This window comes from Schistocerca americana, chromosome 2, assembly GCF_021461395.2.
Source record: "Schistocerca americana isolate TAMUIC-IGC-003095 chromosome 2, iqSchAmer2.1, whole genome shotgun sequence".
Classification (NCBI taxonomy): domain Eukaryota; kingdom Metazoa; phylum Arthropoda; class Insecta; order Orthoptera; family Acrididae; genus Schistocerca; species Schistocerca americana.
Window position 1 is genome coordinate 592,510,311 of NC_060120.1, and position 15,838 is coordinate 592,526,148.

The 15,838-nt window shown below is 42.8% G+C and overlaps 1 protein-coding gene across 1 annotated transcript in view; it reads right to left on the bottom strand.

Moving 5' to 3' along the window:
- Positions 1 to 15,838, bottom strand: part of LOC124595541 (nephrin) — a 176,510-nt gene that overhangs the window by 63,673 nt on the left and 96,999 nt on the right. Inside the window, exon 2 of the mRNA XM_047134320.1 lies at positions 12,413 to 12,592. Within this exon, the coding sequence (XP_046990276.1) occupies positions 12,413 to 12,551 (139 nt within the window). The 5' untranslated portion in view covers positions 12,552 to 12,592. The remainder of the gene's footprint in view (positions 1 to 12,412; positions 12,593 to 15,838) is intronic.

Here is a 15,838-nt window from a genome sequence, read left to right on the forward strand (position 1 = left end):
GAACGCGTGCGGGCAAGTTTCACGCGTAGCCCGCGGAAGTCGACGAATAAAGCAAGCAGGGAGCTAAACGTACCACATTCGACGGTTTGGAAAATCTTACGGAAAAGGCTAAAGCAGAAGCCTTACCGTTTACAATTGCTACAAGCCCTGACACCCGATGACAAAGTCAAACGCTTTGAATTGTCGGCGCGGTTGCAACAGCTCATGGAAGAGGATGCGTTCAGTGCGAAACTCGTTTTCAGTGATGAAGCAACATTTTTTCTTAATGGTGAAGTGAACAGACACAATGTGCGAATCTGGGCGGTAGAGAATCCTCACGCATTCGTGCAGCAAATTCGCAATTCACCAAAAGTTAACGTGTTTTGTGCAATCTCACGGTTTAAAGTTTACGGCCCCTTTTTCTTCTGCGAAAAAAACGTTACAGGACACGTGTATCTGGACATGCCGGAAAATTGACTCATGCCACAACTGGAGACCGACAGCGCCGACTTCATATTTCAACAGGATGGTGCTCCACCGCACTTCAGTCATGATGTTCGGCATTTCTTAAACAGGAGATTGGAAAACCGATGAATCGGTCGTGGTGGAGATCATGATCAGCAATTCATGTCATGGCCTCCACGCTCTCCCGACTTAACCCCATGCGATTTCTTTCTGTGGGGTTATGTGAAAGATTCAGTGTTTAAACCTCCTCTACCAAGAAACGTGCCAGAACTGCGAGCTCGCATCAACGATGCTTTCGAACTCATTGATGGGGACATGCTGCGCCGAATGTGGGAGGAACTTGATTATCGGCTTGATGTCTGCCGAATCACTAAAGGGGCACATATCGAACATTTGTGAATGCCTAAAAAAACTTTTTGAGTTTTTGTATGTGTGTGCAAAGCATTGCGAAAATATCTCAAATAATAAAGTTATTGTAGAGCTGTGAAATCGCTTCAATCATTTGTAATAACCCTGTATACATATATATATATATATATATATATATATATATAGTACCTTCAGTAGTTAGAATCTTTTATTCAGCTGGCAGTATTGGCGCACGCTGTATTGCAATAGTTTGAGTAACGAAGATTTTTGTGAGGCAAGTGATTCATGAAAGGTATAGGTTATTGTTAGTCAGGGCCATTCTTTTGTAGGGATTATTGAAAGTCAGATTGCGTTGCGCTAAAAACATTGTCTGTCAGTTTAGTGATGATCAGAATAAGTAAAGAGAGAAATGTCTGAGTACAGTCAGTTTTGCTCAGCTGTTTGAAAATCAAATAACGTAAGAGGTTTATCAGCACAGTAATTAATAAATTTTTAGAAGGGGACGTTTCAGTATGGGCAAAAAAAGTCATTCCTAAATATTGTTTGTTTTAAGATTCTTTCTAACAACTCAATGCAGCATGGCTCGTGACTTCCCGAGAGCCCCCACCCAGCTGGAAACGTTCGCGTGCCGTCCCGTCGCAGTCCAGAGAGGTGCATATTCACGGCAAGTTAGTTATAAGCAGCGGAAACGCACGGGCTGCCGCCACCGTTCCGCTGGCGGGTCTGCCCCGACACATTCCGCGCGTCGCAGCTATGTGCAGAATGTCATTTGACGACGGCTGCTCACAATCACAGCAAATAATTGAATTCTAGGGCTCGCCACCCGCAATTAATTTTACACGGCTCCGCTGACGTCGGAAAGCCACATAAATAGTTTCACTGCTCGCAATAAATTCGTACGCTTCGTACCACTGAACATTCCAATCTCCTCTTCTTTATTATACAATTTTATTTATACCGAAACAATGACGACAGAAGTTAAATGAAAGACTTTTCATTCCACAGATAAATGTGCGTTGACTGTACTTGTTACTTCCATGATTGTATTTTGATGCTGAGAAACGATCTAGAAATTTTTGGACTAAACATCTGTAACTACCAATTGTGACGGTATTTTGTTTTGCTGTCACCGTTTGTGGCATGAAAGAAATAGCCATCTGTTTAGCGAATTTTGTATTAACTTCTTCAGTTGGCATTCGTACTTGTTGCTCACAGCTCCACCGGCAAAAGTCTTGCTTCGCACTGACGGTCCCGCCTCGTGGGCAGTTTTCACTTTAGCTATTCCCATATATTCAGACAGCTTTGCTTTATTTCAAGATTCTTCACCAGGGGACTGAGAAATGGGTAACGTTACATAGGTAATTGTGCGGCTGGACTGTCTAGATATATCTATGTATACTGCATGGAGAACACTCTCACCTACTGCGTCAGTAGCCTACCTGGGAGTTGAACGGAAATCGACTTAAATTTATTTATTTATACGTGTCCAGAACATAATATATTAAATATGATTTATCATACATAGCATATCATACATAGCATATGACTTAAATTAGAAATATCGAAGGCGTAAATTCAATAGCTTTTGGAAAACGGGCTGAAATAGCTACGCGAATAACAACTCACGTCATATGCATCCCATAATATGTTGTTATTAATCATAATACTGTTACAGTGCCGAGGCGTGCTCCAAATGCTGCGAGAGTCACTGAGATCAATAAGTCATAAAGCATTCTGAATATTCCTTACTGCCGCTCATAGTAGCCCTCACTTAACTAGAAGAGTATTTACGTCTGGTAGTACACTTTCATAAAGCTCGGATCATCGTGAGAAGCTGTTACGCACTGACTTGTACACTACGCTTTAAATCCAACCCAACCCAACTTACCACAGTAAGAAAATCTACATATTTAAACGTAATTACTTTGAAATATGATAGTTCTAAAATACTTGAATACAACTGAAAATTATTTTAGTAATGAAATTTTCCGCCTGATCTGTCATTAAAAAGTGTATTTAAGATTGCGATTTGGGCTGTTGTGCATTTTTCAAGTAACAGCTGTAGCAACAGAAATTTCAAAAACATCAAAGCTATTTTAGCAGACATTCTATGCTCAAAAATTTGCACAAGTCAAATTATTTTTCTAAAGTTACAAAGTGGTATAGCTTTTAATATTAAATTTCGCGCTCACAAATTTTTTAGAAGTTAATGTATCCCTGACAATGAATAGGTCTTTTAGCTGTTACTTTAAAACGGGACACTAGCCGAAACTGTGCTCGCAATTAAATACACATCATAATAGTCCAAGCGGGTTATAAGAAATGAACATAGAAATACACACGCTAGTTGTGGACCTCGATACTCAGCACTAATGACCAGCGCTGGCTGTATCATACATCATGACCAACACCTTTCCCGTAATGGCTTAATTTGTCGCATTATGATTTTTTAATCAAAACATCTTGATACATTCGCGTGTTTTTATTTGTTCGTATTAGAACCCATGTCATGTAATGCAATGCATCGTGTCACGTAAAGTAACAAGACACATGATGTCACATCGTATTACATGACACATGTCATTCAACATGGCATTAGTCATGTCATGCAATATGATACAACGTGTCATTAAGGTTTAGGATGCATGCATTCTCACTCTGGGATATTTCCTATTATAGATGCACCCACACTCAAGGATATTTCCTGTTGTAGATGGATTCCACTTTCTAGAAACACATAAATTTGTGTCTATTTGTTCTTACATCATTCCCCGTACAAGTAACAGGAGGTGGGTGTAAGAAAACTCGCTGCTTTGTGGAAGTGGGTTTAACTCGTAAAACACAGCGAATATGTCAAGATCCTTCATTTAAATTTATCTGAAACTGCCAAGTAAGTCGAAAAGCTAGTACTTCTTTTTTCCATCCCTAACTCTGCTCAGGACATATTTGCCTTTTTTGGTGCTACGATAGGAGCGTTTTTAATTCTGCTTCCCAGATCTCACTCTGACATAATTTTGAAATTTTTATTGACTGGGGACATGCCTGATCCAGTGTATGTTTTTATTATCTTTAGAACCATGTTGCTTATATTGTGGCAACGGCTAAACCTTTCACAAAACAACAGGACAGCAATTAATTACACGCATTTGTCTACCTTCCTACAAAATTTCTACCGTTTCGCACAAGTCTGAAACATAGAAGTGGTGCGCCCCAAAAACTCACAAAAACGTGTTTCTTGCGCGTAAAATACGAATGAAGCTAGATTTTTGAAAGCGAGTTTTCAATTTTATCGCAGGAATGCATTTCTTATTTATTTAATTCACGTTAAACCGTTTCCGCGCGTTCAGTTCACGGATGAACGTATTTACGTGCTACATTTAACTTACATCGTACCACGACAACGGATGAACATTATTGGATAAGAAAAACTTCGCTTTGACTTTATCCATTTATCTACCTACTTGCGAAGTTTCGACCAATTCATAGAAGTTGAAACTATAGAAGCGGCGTGCTTGAAAAACTTCCCAGGAAAACATGTAAATTCGAAACGAAGCAAGAATTTTTCAAGTTGTTAAAACTTATCAGACTAAGATCGGACACACCGGTGGACCAAATGTGAACCGTCAGCCTCGCTCCAGTCCGAAGTTTTCTACAAGTGACGTTTTGCACGTAAGATCCGAACTGTTTCGCATACAAATGGTGCCATTCGTTCAGCACTCATTTCATCCCATTTAAAATATTTTGCAAAATGAATTAATCGATTCGCACAATCTGTCTGAGCGCCAGCTCCGGTTCGTCGTTCAAACCTTGCTGTATATACTGTAACATAGCTACAGGAACACGGACGCCCGAATGGCTATACAAATGGCCGCTGGTCCGGGCTAAACCAAAAACTTTTATCCCATGTTCCTAGCTCAAACAGGAAGCCAGCATCAGCACCCTCCCTTTTCAGGCACATTTCACGCATATTTGTTAAAATTTTTTGTTTCTGGAAATTTGTGGTAAGTTCTTATGGGACCAAACTGCTGAGGTCATCGGTCCCTAAGCTTACACACTTCTTAATCTAACTTATTCTAAGGACGACACACACACCCATGCCCGAGGGAGGACTCGAACCTCTGACGGGGCAAGCCGCGCGTACCGTGACAAGACCCCCCCAGACCGCTCGGCTACTCCGCGCGGCATTTGTTACAGCGCGTATATGTACAGGGTACTCATTTTAACCGAAGACATTGAAATATCTCGAAAACTACATATAAGCTATAATTCCAGTTTCTTTGTCTCGGATGGGGACATCCAACGATATCACATCGAACCCGCCATGCCATCCCGTGCGTGGGTGGCGAGGCCAATTTTGAAATCTTCAATGGGAACCCCCATTTTTTATTGCGTATTGCGATTCTACGGCAAAATCTACATACGTTTTGTCTGAAGGATTGTCTTCGTTTTGCCACAGATGGCGCTGTAATCGGAGGAATAGAAATTCGTACACAAACGTAATTTACGACATACTACTGAACGGCCCTTGAATATCCAGTGGGACGTGAGACCCCCACCTCCATGCTGCTAGGGTAGGACAGGACAGTATTTGACAACTTCTAATTGAAAACTCTATTCGCAATTTAATATTTTTTTCATAATGTGGGGCCACAGTCATAATATATTTCTTTAAAGTCAGTATTTTAAATACGACAGTATGCCATCTTAGGCACGGTATAACATTAAAAAACTTGATAATGGCACTTTAAAGCCGAAATCATGATCGTGTAAATGTAACACTGCAAATAAAAAACAGTCTAATGGAGGTACTGACTTTAAAGAAATCTACTCACAATGTTGTTCCCCTCCGACATATCGAACAGGGGACTGTTCGACGCGCGACTGTGGCCGTGGCTCGAGGCGAACGCTACTCAACTTTTCCAATCAGAGTAAGCGTTCCAACGAAGTACCACCAACTTCGATAGACTTAGTGATCCCGTTTTCAAATGACCGTACACAGGACAGAAGCATATCTGCGGGAATGTCAGCACAGGCGTTTCTGATGCGGTCGACCATGTCTTCACGGCCTATTGGCACTTGCTTGTACATATTATCTTTTAAATATTCCCACAGAAAGAAATCCGGCGACCTAGCGGGCCAATTAACAAGTTCACCTCTGCCGATCCCCCAACCATGTGTAATCACGGTTTAATACGTCACGTGCTTCGGTTGCATAATGCGCTGGGCAACCGCCATGCTGAAACCATGTACTCGTACGATGTCGAACTTCCAGTGCAACATACCTGCGAGTGTGTGTGTTTGTGTACGCTTTTTTTTTTTTTTTTTTTTTTTTTGCATTTCATTATCAAATTCGAAACAAACTCATTAAGGACCAAACAACAAGCTAATTTATTTCAGAATGCAATTCAAGTGGGTGCAGGAGGTAGCTTATGCTCTGCATAACTTATGAACAGGGCATTAGTTTCTTCATCAGAGTACGACTGTGATGAAATTGGAATTCATTTCTTTTAATCCAATGTCTAAAATGAGTAGGAGAAATACATTGACGAATCGAACCATTAGGTACAACTATTTGCGAAATATCATGAAAGAGTGAGAAATACAGTCGAATTCCGTCACCATTCATTTATCAACGAACTGATTCACATGATACGCGTCAGCCAGCTGCAGTTGTGCCAAGCTGGAAAAGTTGGGGCCTGTTCGATTTACTGGCGTGGCCGCAAAAAATCCGGACATGTCTGCTACTGGAAGGAGGCGGATCTCCTGTCGAATCCGGAGCCGCCGCTGCTGCTGCACTCAGCGAAGGCGTCGAATTGGGTCACAACAGCCCAAAGGGAAGGCAATCGCGCGTACTCGTCTCCCCTTTTTCCGGCTGCGGTGCAGGAAGGTGGGGACGCGCAATCGCAGACGCAGCTGCCCGTGCTGTGCTGTGCTGTGTATCGAGCACAGCGGCTAACCTTCACAGTTACTGGCTCTCTGCCACTGGACTGGGTCAGAGTGTGCGACGGTTAGCCGCTGTCCGACACTGTCTGCTTCGTTTAATTTAGGGCAGATGTTGGTAGAAGCCGAGTGACGCAGTCTACGCCTAGCACTCCTGCGTGGAAGGCAAAGGAAGTGGGAAGGAGGATAAGGCTCTGATCCCTTGGGGTAGGAAAGTGACGGGGAAGGAAACTGGCCACGTATTTTTCATTGGATCCATCCGGACATTCATTTTAATCGCTTTAGGGACACCACGGGAAACTTAAATCTCTCGAGAGACTTAGTTCATGTTTATATTCAACCTCACTGATCTTCTTCTTGTTAGTGTTCTGCATGCATTCCTTTCCTCTCCGATTCTGTGGAGAACTTCCTCTTTTCTTACCTTATCAGTGCACTTAATTTTCAACATTCGTCTGGAGCTCCACATCTCAAATGCTTCGAATCACTTTTGTTTCTACTTTGCCACAGTCCAGAAATACAACGCTATAATTAGTCTGCTGCCACTGTCGTATATAAAGCACAGGGATTGACACATACAGTGGCATACAGTCATTTTTCAGTACGTGAATGTGGAGGCATTTTCAACTTTAGAAGATGTCAAGTGACATATAGAGCTCTGTGATGTGGGCCTGTTACTGAACAATAATAACAAATTACAATAAATGCCAATGGCTGCACCGTTCAGAAAGAAGGTGTGCACGCCATGAGGGCGAAAGGTAGATGCGCACAAGGTTAATGTAATCGATTTGTACTCGATACGTTCCACTGTCTTTCCAAGCTCGTGTCAGTGTTTCGGAATTTTGAGTCTGGCAAACGTTATCCTATATACTGAAATATTTAAGACAAGGCTACTTCAGTTAATTACGCAGCGATACAAGCACAAGAAGAGGTAACGCGGGTAAAACACTTTTCTTGGTTTTCAAAGTATACTTGTCGCATTCGTAGATGCAGCTGTAGTAAGTAGCCAATATTCATTCGGTTTCGTAATGGCGGTAATATAATGTATTTATAATTCGAGAAGAGGGAATTGTCAGACTGAAACCAAGTTCCCTTTAAACGTAAAAGTTTATGATAATACCCGTTCTCATACGACACATCAGTTTTATTTATTATTCAGTATTTATTTAATCGTTTGCAGCACTCGTGCACCTACCGTGAAGACAGAGGTTTTGAAATTTCGCCGGCGTCCCTCAGCAGGCGAGTTGTGTGCTTGTAGTTCGGCGCACTAATCGAAAGCTGGCAAAGGCAGGCAAACAACTTCCCCAACAAGACGTTGATTGATTGCCCAAAACTTCCGAAAACTGTCAGCTTAACACATTAAAAGTTGCTGGAACACGGATCGTTATTTGAAAGGGTATCTCAGCGGCAATTTCCTGTAAATCAGAATTGCTCTAATTGACAACTAGTTCGTGAAGTAGCCAGTACGTGTTATTAGAATGAAGTTTTATACGTTTTGTGGCCGGCAACGTGTACAGTACTTGCAGTGGGGAATACTTCCGTTCCACGCCAAATCCAGGAAGAAAAACCATAAAAAAATGAAAGTAGTCCGGAAAGTGACGCTGCACGGCCTGCAGCAGCCACTGCCATACCCCGACGGAAGGAAATGCTATTTAAAAATAGATCCGTTGCTGAACACTTTTTTCTTTCGTTTTTATTTCTTTCCCTCGCCCATCAGTGCGAGGGTGGACTAGCAGAAGTACCTGTAGACTGCTGCTATTCAGTCGAGTCTGTTTATAAAACATACAAACATGGTTTCTAAAAAACTAAAAAGTGTAAAATATTTACATGTTTAAACATACTGGAACAGGCGGTTGGACATCGAAGATTTTAGGTAGACTATGTTGCCTTTTTCGAATACAGTCAGTCGACGATAGTCTTCATTTAAAAAAGTGGAGCACTGCGTTTTACTGAAGTTATAGGTAATGGGCAAAAAATGAGACAGGTTGTTGAAAAGAGTTTGTAGAAAAGAGGGTTGTTTGGATAAGATGTGCCGCGAAGGAGTTCCACAGGAGGACACCAAACTCATCGTTTGGAAAGAGAGGGAGGGAAGTAAGGCTGAAGGCGAAGAGACGTACTGACGTGATGAGGGAGAGTAGAATCCTTTTACAACTGGAAAGTGGGATAGAGCTCTGACTTCATAGCCAGGTAGGGGGAGGCGGATAACGTCTCGTTGGGATAAGATGTGGAGTGTGTGTAGTGTTGAGGTTGGGTTGGGTTGTTTTGGGGAAGGACACCAGACAGCGAGGTCATCGGTCTCATCGGATTAGGGAAGGATGGGGAAGGAAGTCGGCCGTGCCCTTTCAAAGGAACCATCCCGGCATTTGCCTGGAGCGATTTAGGGAAATCACAGAAAACCTAAATCAGGATGGCTGGACGCGGAATTGAACCGTCGTCTTGCCGAATGCGAGTCCAGTGTCTAACCACTGCGCCACCTCGCTCGGTGTTGAGGTTGCGGGTATGTGTTGGTACAACCGCGACGGAGTATAAGTGGTAATAATCAGGGCTGTAACGACACCGAGCTTGGTGTCGAGAGAAGGGAAGTCAGTAACTACACGCCCCTAGTGCAGTATAGTAGACGGAAACGGAATGCGAGGAGGAATGCATGGCGTAATTTTGGTAGAGTGAAAGAGTCATGTACATGGGCAAATAGGAAATTTGGAAATTTGTGGGAAGGTCTGATGGGACCAAGCTGCTGAGGTCATCGGTCCCTAAGCCTACACACTACTTAATCTAACTTCAACTAACTTACGCTAGGGACAACACACACACCCACGCCCGAGGGAGGACTCGAACCTCCGACGGGGTGAGCCGCACGGACCGTGGCAATGCGCCCTGAGACTGCGCGGCTACCCCACGCGGCCACCGAGCGAGGTGGCGCAGTGGTTAGCCAACCGGACTCGCATTCGGGAGGAAGACGGTTCACTCCCGCGTCCGGCCATCCTGATTTAGGTTTTCCGTGATTTCCCTAAATCGCTCCAGGCAAATGCCGGGTTGGTTCCTTTGAAAGGGCACGGCCGACTTCCTTCCCTGTCCTTCCCTAATCCGATGAGACCGATGACCTCGCTGTCTGGTCTCCTCCCCGAAACAACCCAACCCAACCCAAGCGGCCCTGGGCAAACTGATTTGGGCGGATTAAGGCTTTGTAGACAGTGGGTGTGATGAGGTTCTCCTGTTCGGCTTTTATTGGAAGCTCAGGTCCGTGTCGTCTCTACTGAACATGAGATGTATAAACGCCACTCAGCTGGTAGCAGAGCGCCATAGGACGTCGGCAGTGTATAAGATCAATAACTGGGTCCTTCCTGTCTTCTTTTAATTACAAACAGTGCCCTTCCTATTTTTAAAATATGTTTTATTGTTTTCACGGCTTCAGCTCCTTGTATTGATATGTAACGGATGACTGATTCTTAGAAATTACTAGTGGCAGTAAATAAAATTGTGAAGAATTTGAAATCAAAAAATAGCGGGTATAAATGCAAAGGTAGTTGAATAGATTCTAATGAAAGTAAGCACGTAGGCCTATTTCATTGTAATTTTTTTATACTTTATCTTTTTCACATTTGAACATTTTCCAGCTTCTGCTCTGACGTATATAGGAAGCACGCATCTAGCGCAAGCAGCAGTGGAAATGTGCATCACTTGGTTTCCCTACACAATTCCCCGGTCTTTATTCTCTGATGCAGACGCAAACCGTTGTCCACTGAATCGTCTGCGGTCGACACCGACAAAGGAACACTGCATATCTTGTGCGACTCGTGGCGCAGTCGTTAGCACAGTGAACTAGCATTCGGGAGGAAGAGGGTTCAAATCCGCTTCCAGCCTTCCTGATTTAGGTTTTCCGTGATTTCCCTAAGACGATCCAGGAAAATGCTGGAATGGTTCCTTTGAAACAGCACGGCCTATCTCCTTCCCCATACTTGCAACAATCCGAGCTTGTGTTCCGTCTCCAATGACCTCAATATCGACGACATCTTAAACCCTAATCTTCCTTCCTCGACTCGAGTGAGTCATTGACTCTACTCTGTCTCAATGTCAAATTAGAAATAATTCTCATAAATCGCTCTTACCTAAGTTTTTGGGAATTTTTCGTCGGCTGTAAGGCAAATTATGGAACTGGAAATGCCTTCGCAAACATTCCCAAAGTGGTTTCCTACTAACCTACTACCAGCTATACAATATAACTTGCGAATTCCACTCTACTTATCCAGAGACTGTGAAAAATATATACTGAAAGACTGGAGGGACATCCGACACAAAATATAAAGAACACACCACAGCCCTGAAATACAGAAAAAACCACACAACATTTGCAGGTTATCTAAAAAAGGAATACCACAGACCAAGCAATATTGCAAAAGATACAACATCATAAGAATTAGTAAAGACGGACACCTACTCACCCTCCAAGAAAATTTCCACATGTCAAAGCATTAACACAAAATAGATAGTTACTCAATGACCAAATAAATATTGGATACCACACACTATGTAAATAATTGAAAATATCGCTTGAAAAAGAAAAGAGTCTTTTCCATCCTTCACTCTCTCCCACCCCATCCCGTCCCCTGGCTCCCCCAATTTCATTTCACTTCTTGCTCCTCACCTTTACCTCCTAACTGACTCTCCATCACACAACTAATCACTTATGTCCACTCATCCTTGCTTCTCCCTCCCCTACCTATTTTGTTTTTTAAACCTCCATCACTGTTCCTTCAGAACTCTTACAAAATATGTAAGTACACAGCAACACAATTAAATAGAATAACTCACATGTAATTAAAATTAAAGATTGTAGGTGAAAGACAAACTAGTGGCAATGTTATGTTGGCAACATTACAAAATACAATACACACATAGAAGTATAAAAATAAACAGTAAACAGTAGTCTACCAACAAGTACGCTGCGTAATACGTAAGAAATGCATAGTTCTACAGAACAACGAAAAATTAGATTACAAGTATCAGTGTCTAATGAAGAAAAGCACCAATCACGTAGTAGCAGGCGGCATTCCTGATGTAGGCGAGAAACTAAGCAGAATTTACCGTTAGTAAAATCCAACAAATTGGTAACGAACTGTTTATCGATCTTAAAAACAAATCAAATTGTAAATATCTTTAATTACAGACCACTGATGATGCTTTACGTCAATAAAGGGAAACGTGTCTGGTGAGTAAAACACGCATTTGTTTTTTATTGTATCGACGGAACTAAAATACCCTCAGGAATTATAGAGTCATTTTCAAGAAGAAAACTATAAGAATGAGTGTCTCTACGCAGAAAAAGGTATTTTATTAGCGCATCAGCAACTTTAACTTTGCTGGGCCTGCTGCATTTCACGTGGAGCAAATGACTGGACGATAGGCAACACACATTGCATACGACCGCCGCAGGGCTCCTACTCCATGCCGCCTTTCATGTGCACAATCAGTCTCAAACGATGCGTTAGTGAACATTTTGAGTGTAACAGAAATTGATCCCCACGATGTGATCTATCGCCCCTAGATGTTTGCCGCAGAGCCTTTGAAAGCCCCATACATTCACGACACAGAAGTAACTTTTCCCCGCGCCATATGAAATGCAGGCGTTTCACCGGTGTGAGAGTGAAGGAGAGAGGGTACTCACAGATGACGGTGAGGCGGGCGTTGGCGCGGATGGCCTTGTGGAGGCGCGCCGGCCCCACCTGGCACTGGAACTCGGCGTCGTCGTCCAGCGTGGCGTTGCTGATACGCAGGTTGAAGACGCCGGCGCGCGCGTCGCCCATCACCGAGTAGCGCGGGAAGCCCGGGATCACCGACGAGAAGCCTGCAACAGCGTCACCAACACACTCGCACTCTCCGCTACCAATCTCTATCATCGCGGTTGTTGTCAAGTGATACAATTCTAATTTACAGGCGTCTTACACATCTATAAATACAGTGAAACTTATAAATTCGGTCTAATTGGACTGAGTCCCAATCCGAATTACTGCAAGTCACAATCATAGAAATGTTTTCTAAACCAGTCATCCTAGATTGAAATTAGGAGTATGAACTGCTCTTCTTTGTAGCCTGTATATTGTCGGGAAATGGACTTCCAAAACAAGCCAGTTCCATCTGCGTTATAGATCTGTGCCAAAGACAAATTTCCCCTTTTAAAACAGGCTTTCACTCTTTACGAAACTGATCAACAGATGCTACGTCTGCTCTTAAACTTCCACCATATATTTTTCTTTCAGAAATATAGTACCGATCGCCGAAAGAACAATCATTCAGTATTAGCCTTGAAACTTTTTGGGCTTAATTTATCAGCAAATCTTCCCCGTTGCAGCCGGCAGTTCGGCTGCTCTAACGGGAACTCCGGCACAGCGTTGTTGTTTCTACCAGGTGTACACAGACAGCATCGTCAATGGTGGCCAGCGTTGGTCCAGTAGTCGTTTCCCACCTACTTTTGTTTTAACTCAAAGTTCTAAGTTTTATTGCGATTCTTCTCAATGTCTTAAAAAGTCGACTTAGCAATGCCAAACTCTTGTCGTAACACTCTGGACAGAAGAACCGGCTAGGACTGTATTATATATTTTCATCTTATCTTCTAAATTTATATGTACTAGCTTCCAACTTCCCTCTTTTCCTTTTGCTAGCGTTTCTCCCGTCTAGCACGGGGTCAGCTCTGTCAGGATTCGCCAAATTTTATTTCATTATTTAACTTAGTGGGCGAATGCCTTCCTGAAACCACAATCGTCACGGTAACCTAGGAAGGAAGTCGTGTGCGCCACCTGTTTGTGAATCCCCGAAACTTTGAGGTACTGTAACTGTTTGTGCACCGTTTTCACTGAGGCGCTATTTAGAGACCAGCCCAGCATTTGCGTAAGCGAGCGTAAAAAACGGCCTAGAAGCCACACTCAGGCTGGCCAGTGTACCAGTCGACGGTCGCTAACACACCACACGGATTCATTCTGGGTCCGTCTCACCCTCAGTTCCGAAACCTAGGTCCTGCGCGTTACGCAATACGAGCAGGTTATAGTAACTCCCAATAATAATTTCTCTTACTGCGTTGTTCTGTACGGCACTTTAATACACCATTAAACGATCACAATGCTATTCATCATGTGGGCTTCAGCAAGAGAAATGAGTAAATACAAAGTTGTAAAGGGTTTCATGGCCACTTGTTGACAAATTGCATGTTGGCTCCTGTCTCGGGTTCTCCGACCGACGTTTGTTTGAAGATTTTTCTGATTTGGCTGGCATTGTCAAAGCTTCACCCTCCACCACCAGCAATGGAGAGCGAAGCTTTGACAATGTCAGCCACTCGTGCTGGCGGAACGTCACGAAAACCTTCAAATAAACATCGGTCGAAGGACTGAGCAAGCTTTATATTTGCTGTGTGTCGGTGACCAACATTGATAAAAAAATTCTCCCACGGGTGAAGCCAATCAGAAGGGAAGGAATGCACCGAACATTTTACAAAGAATGGGCTTAGAGCAATTGATGCCCGACACTATCAGGCAAGGCTTCCATTTTGTGATAACAACTATCGTGAATTCCGAATTAGACAACTTCGAATTACTGAGGATTTATAAAACCTATTTCTCTACCGCAAGGATAATACTCGACTTAATGCAAAGCTAAATCTCCTGGAAGTGTCCCAGCGCTGTTGTCCCCCTCTTTGTGTTGTGAAAGTGTTTTCACAGAAACGACTGTAACTGTGATAACAAACCGAATAAATCTAATTATTACTTTGGAACGAGTAGTCGGACAATACGTGACCCGTACACCAAAATAACCAGGAAATATCCCTGGACATCCTCCGAAATTCAGTCGCTGCAGTTCAGGTTGACCCTGTAGATGCAGAATGCGGACATTAATATACCATAAGTTATCATGTTCACGATTCCGCCATAGTACAACAATTATAGAGTACTCCTGGACTCCCGGTTTAGCGGAAAACTATTTCAGGAACAACCAATTATGTCACCTACCACAATCGTAGTGAGGTTCTAGCTCTTCCTTTTGAAAGTATTCAGGCTAAGTTTAGATTCACTATTGACCACTGATATTGCGACTTTTCGGAATACATGGCAGCTTCATTTGCACAAAACGTTATTTAATTCACAACAGTTTCAGGTCCTAGGCCATTCTCAAGTGATCACCAATGACCTAATACGACAGGAGTCTTGCTCAGTGTGTTCGAGCACTTAATGAACTCGGAACAATATTCCTGTTTATCATTTGAGAATGAATACCGTGCTCCAGGGTGCTTACTGTTCTCCAGTGTGGCTTAATATGTCATATGTGAGAAAAATCTATGTTCAGCTAAATGCAGCATTGAGGGCACTGACACGCTGCATCGGGTCTAGTACTCTTCACTGCTTACCATATCTAAGCTACATTGCACCACCAGATATTCGAAGACAGAATGCCCTTCCCAAGGTTTATGAAAAATTATTGAAAATTCCGCACCTTCCAATTCACTCTGATGTCGCTGCACGAGCCGATTGAAATCCAGGCTGTCACCCATCATATAGGCAGAATCGCTGCAAGCAGTGGATTTCAACACGATCAGAAACGTGCAACAGCATTGCCCACGAGAAATATAAGACGCTCATAAGAGCTGGTACAAGGCCAGTCGGCATGGGATTACCGCGGCGAGCTTGGAAGACAATTAACAAGTTTCGTACAGGCCATGGCATTTGTGCAGAAAGTTTTCACCGATCGGGATAGCTTCACGTTCTCAATGCCACTGTGACAATGAACGTAAGACCATCAAACACCTTGTAAGAAGCTGTAGGAGATGAGCTTATCGTGAAAATCTAGAAGATTTCTTTGAACTGAGACAACCCTTGAAGGATTACAGTCCTATATATTTTTACAGTTCGTGTATGTTAGTCGCACTTTAATTTATATTGTCATGTGTTAAATAAATAAATAATTTGATAATGTAATAAGTACCTGACATTTCAGTTTTGCACGAGATGATCTTTAAAATGTCTGAATGTCTGTGTAAGCGTATTGTGTATCAGTTTTGTGATTTTAGACGTACTGCTGTAGGATGCAGTTTCGGGCATTTTACGTT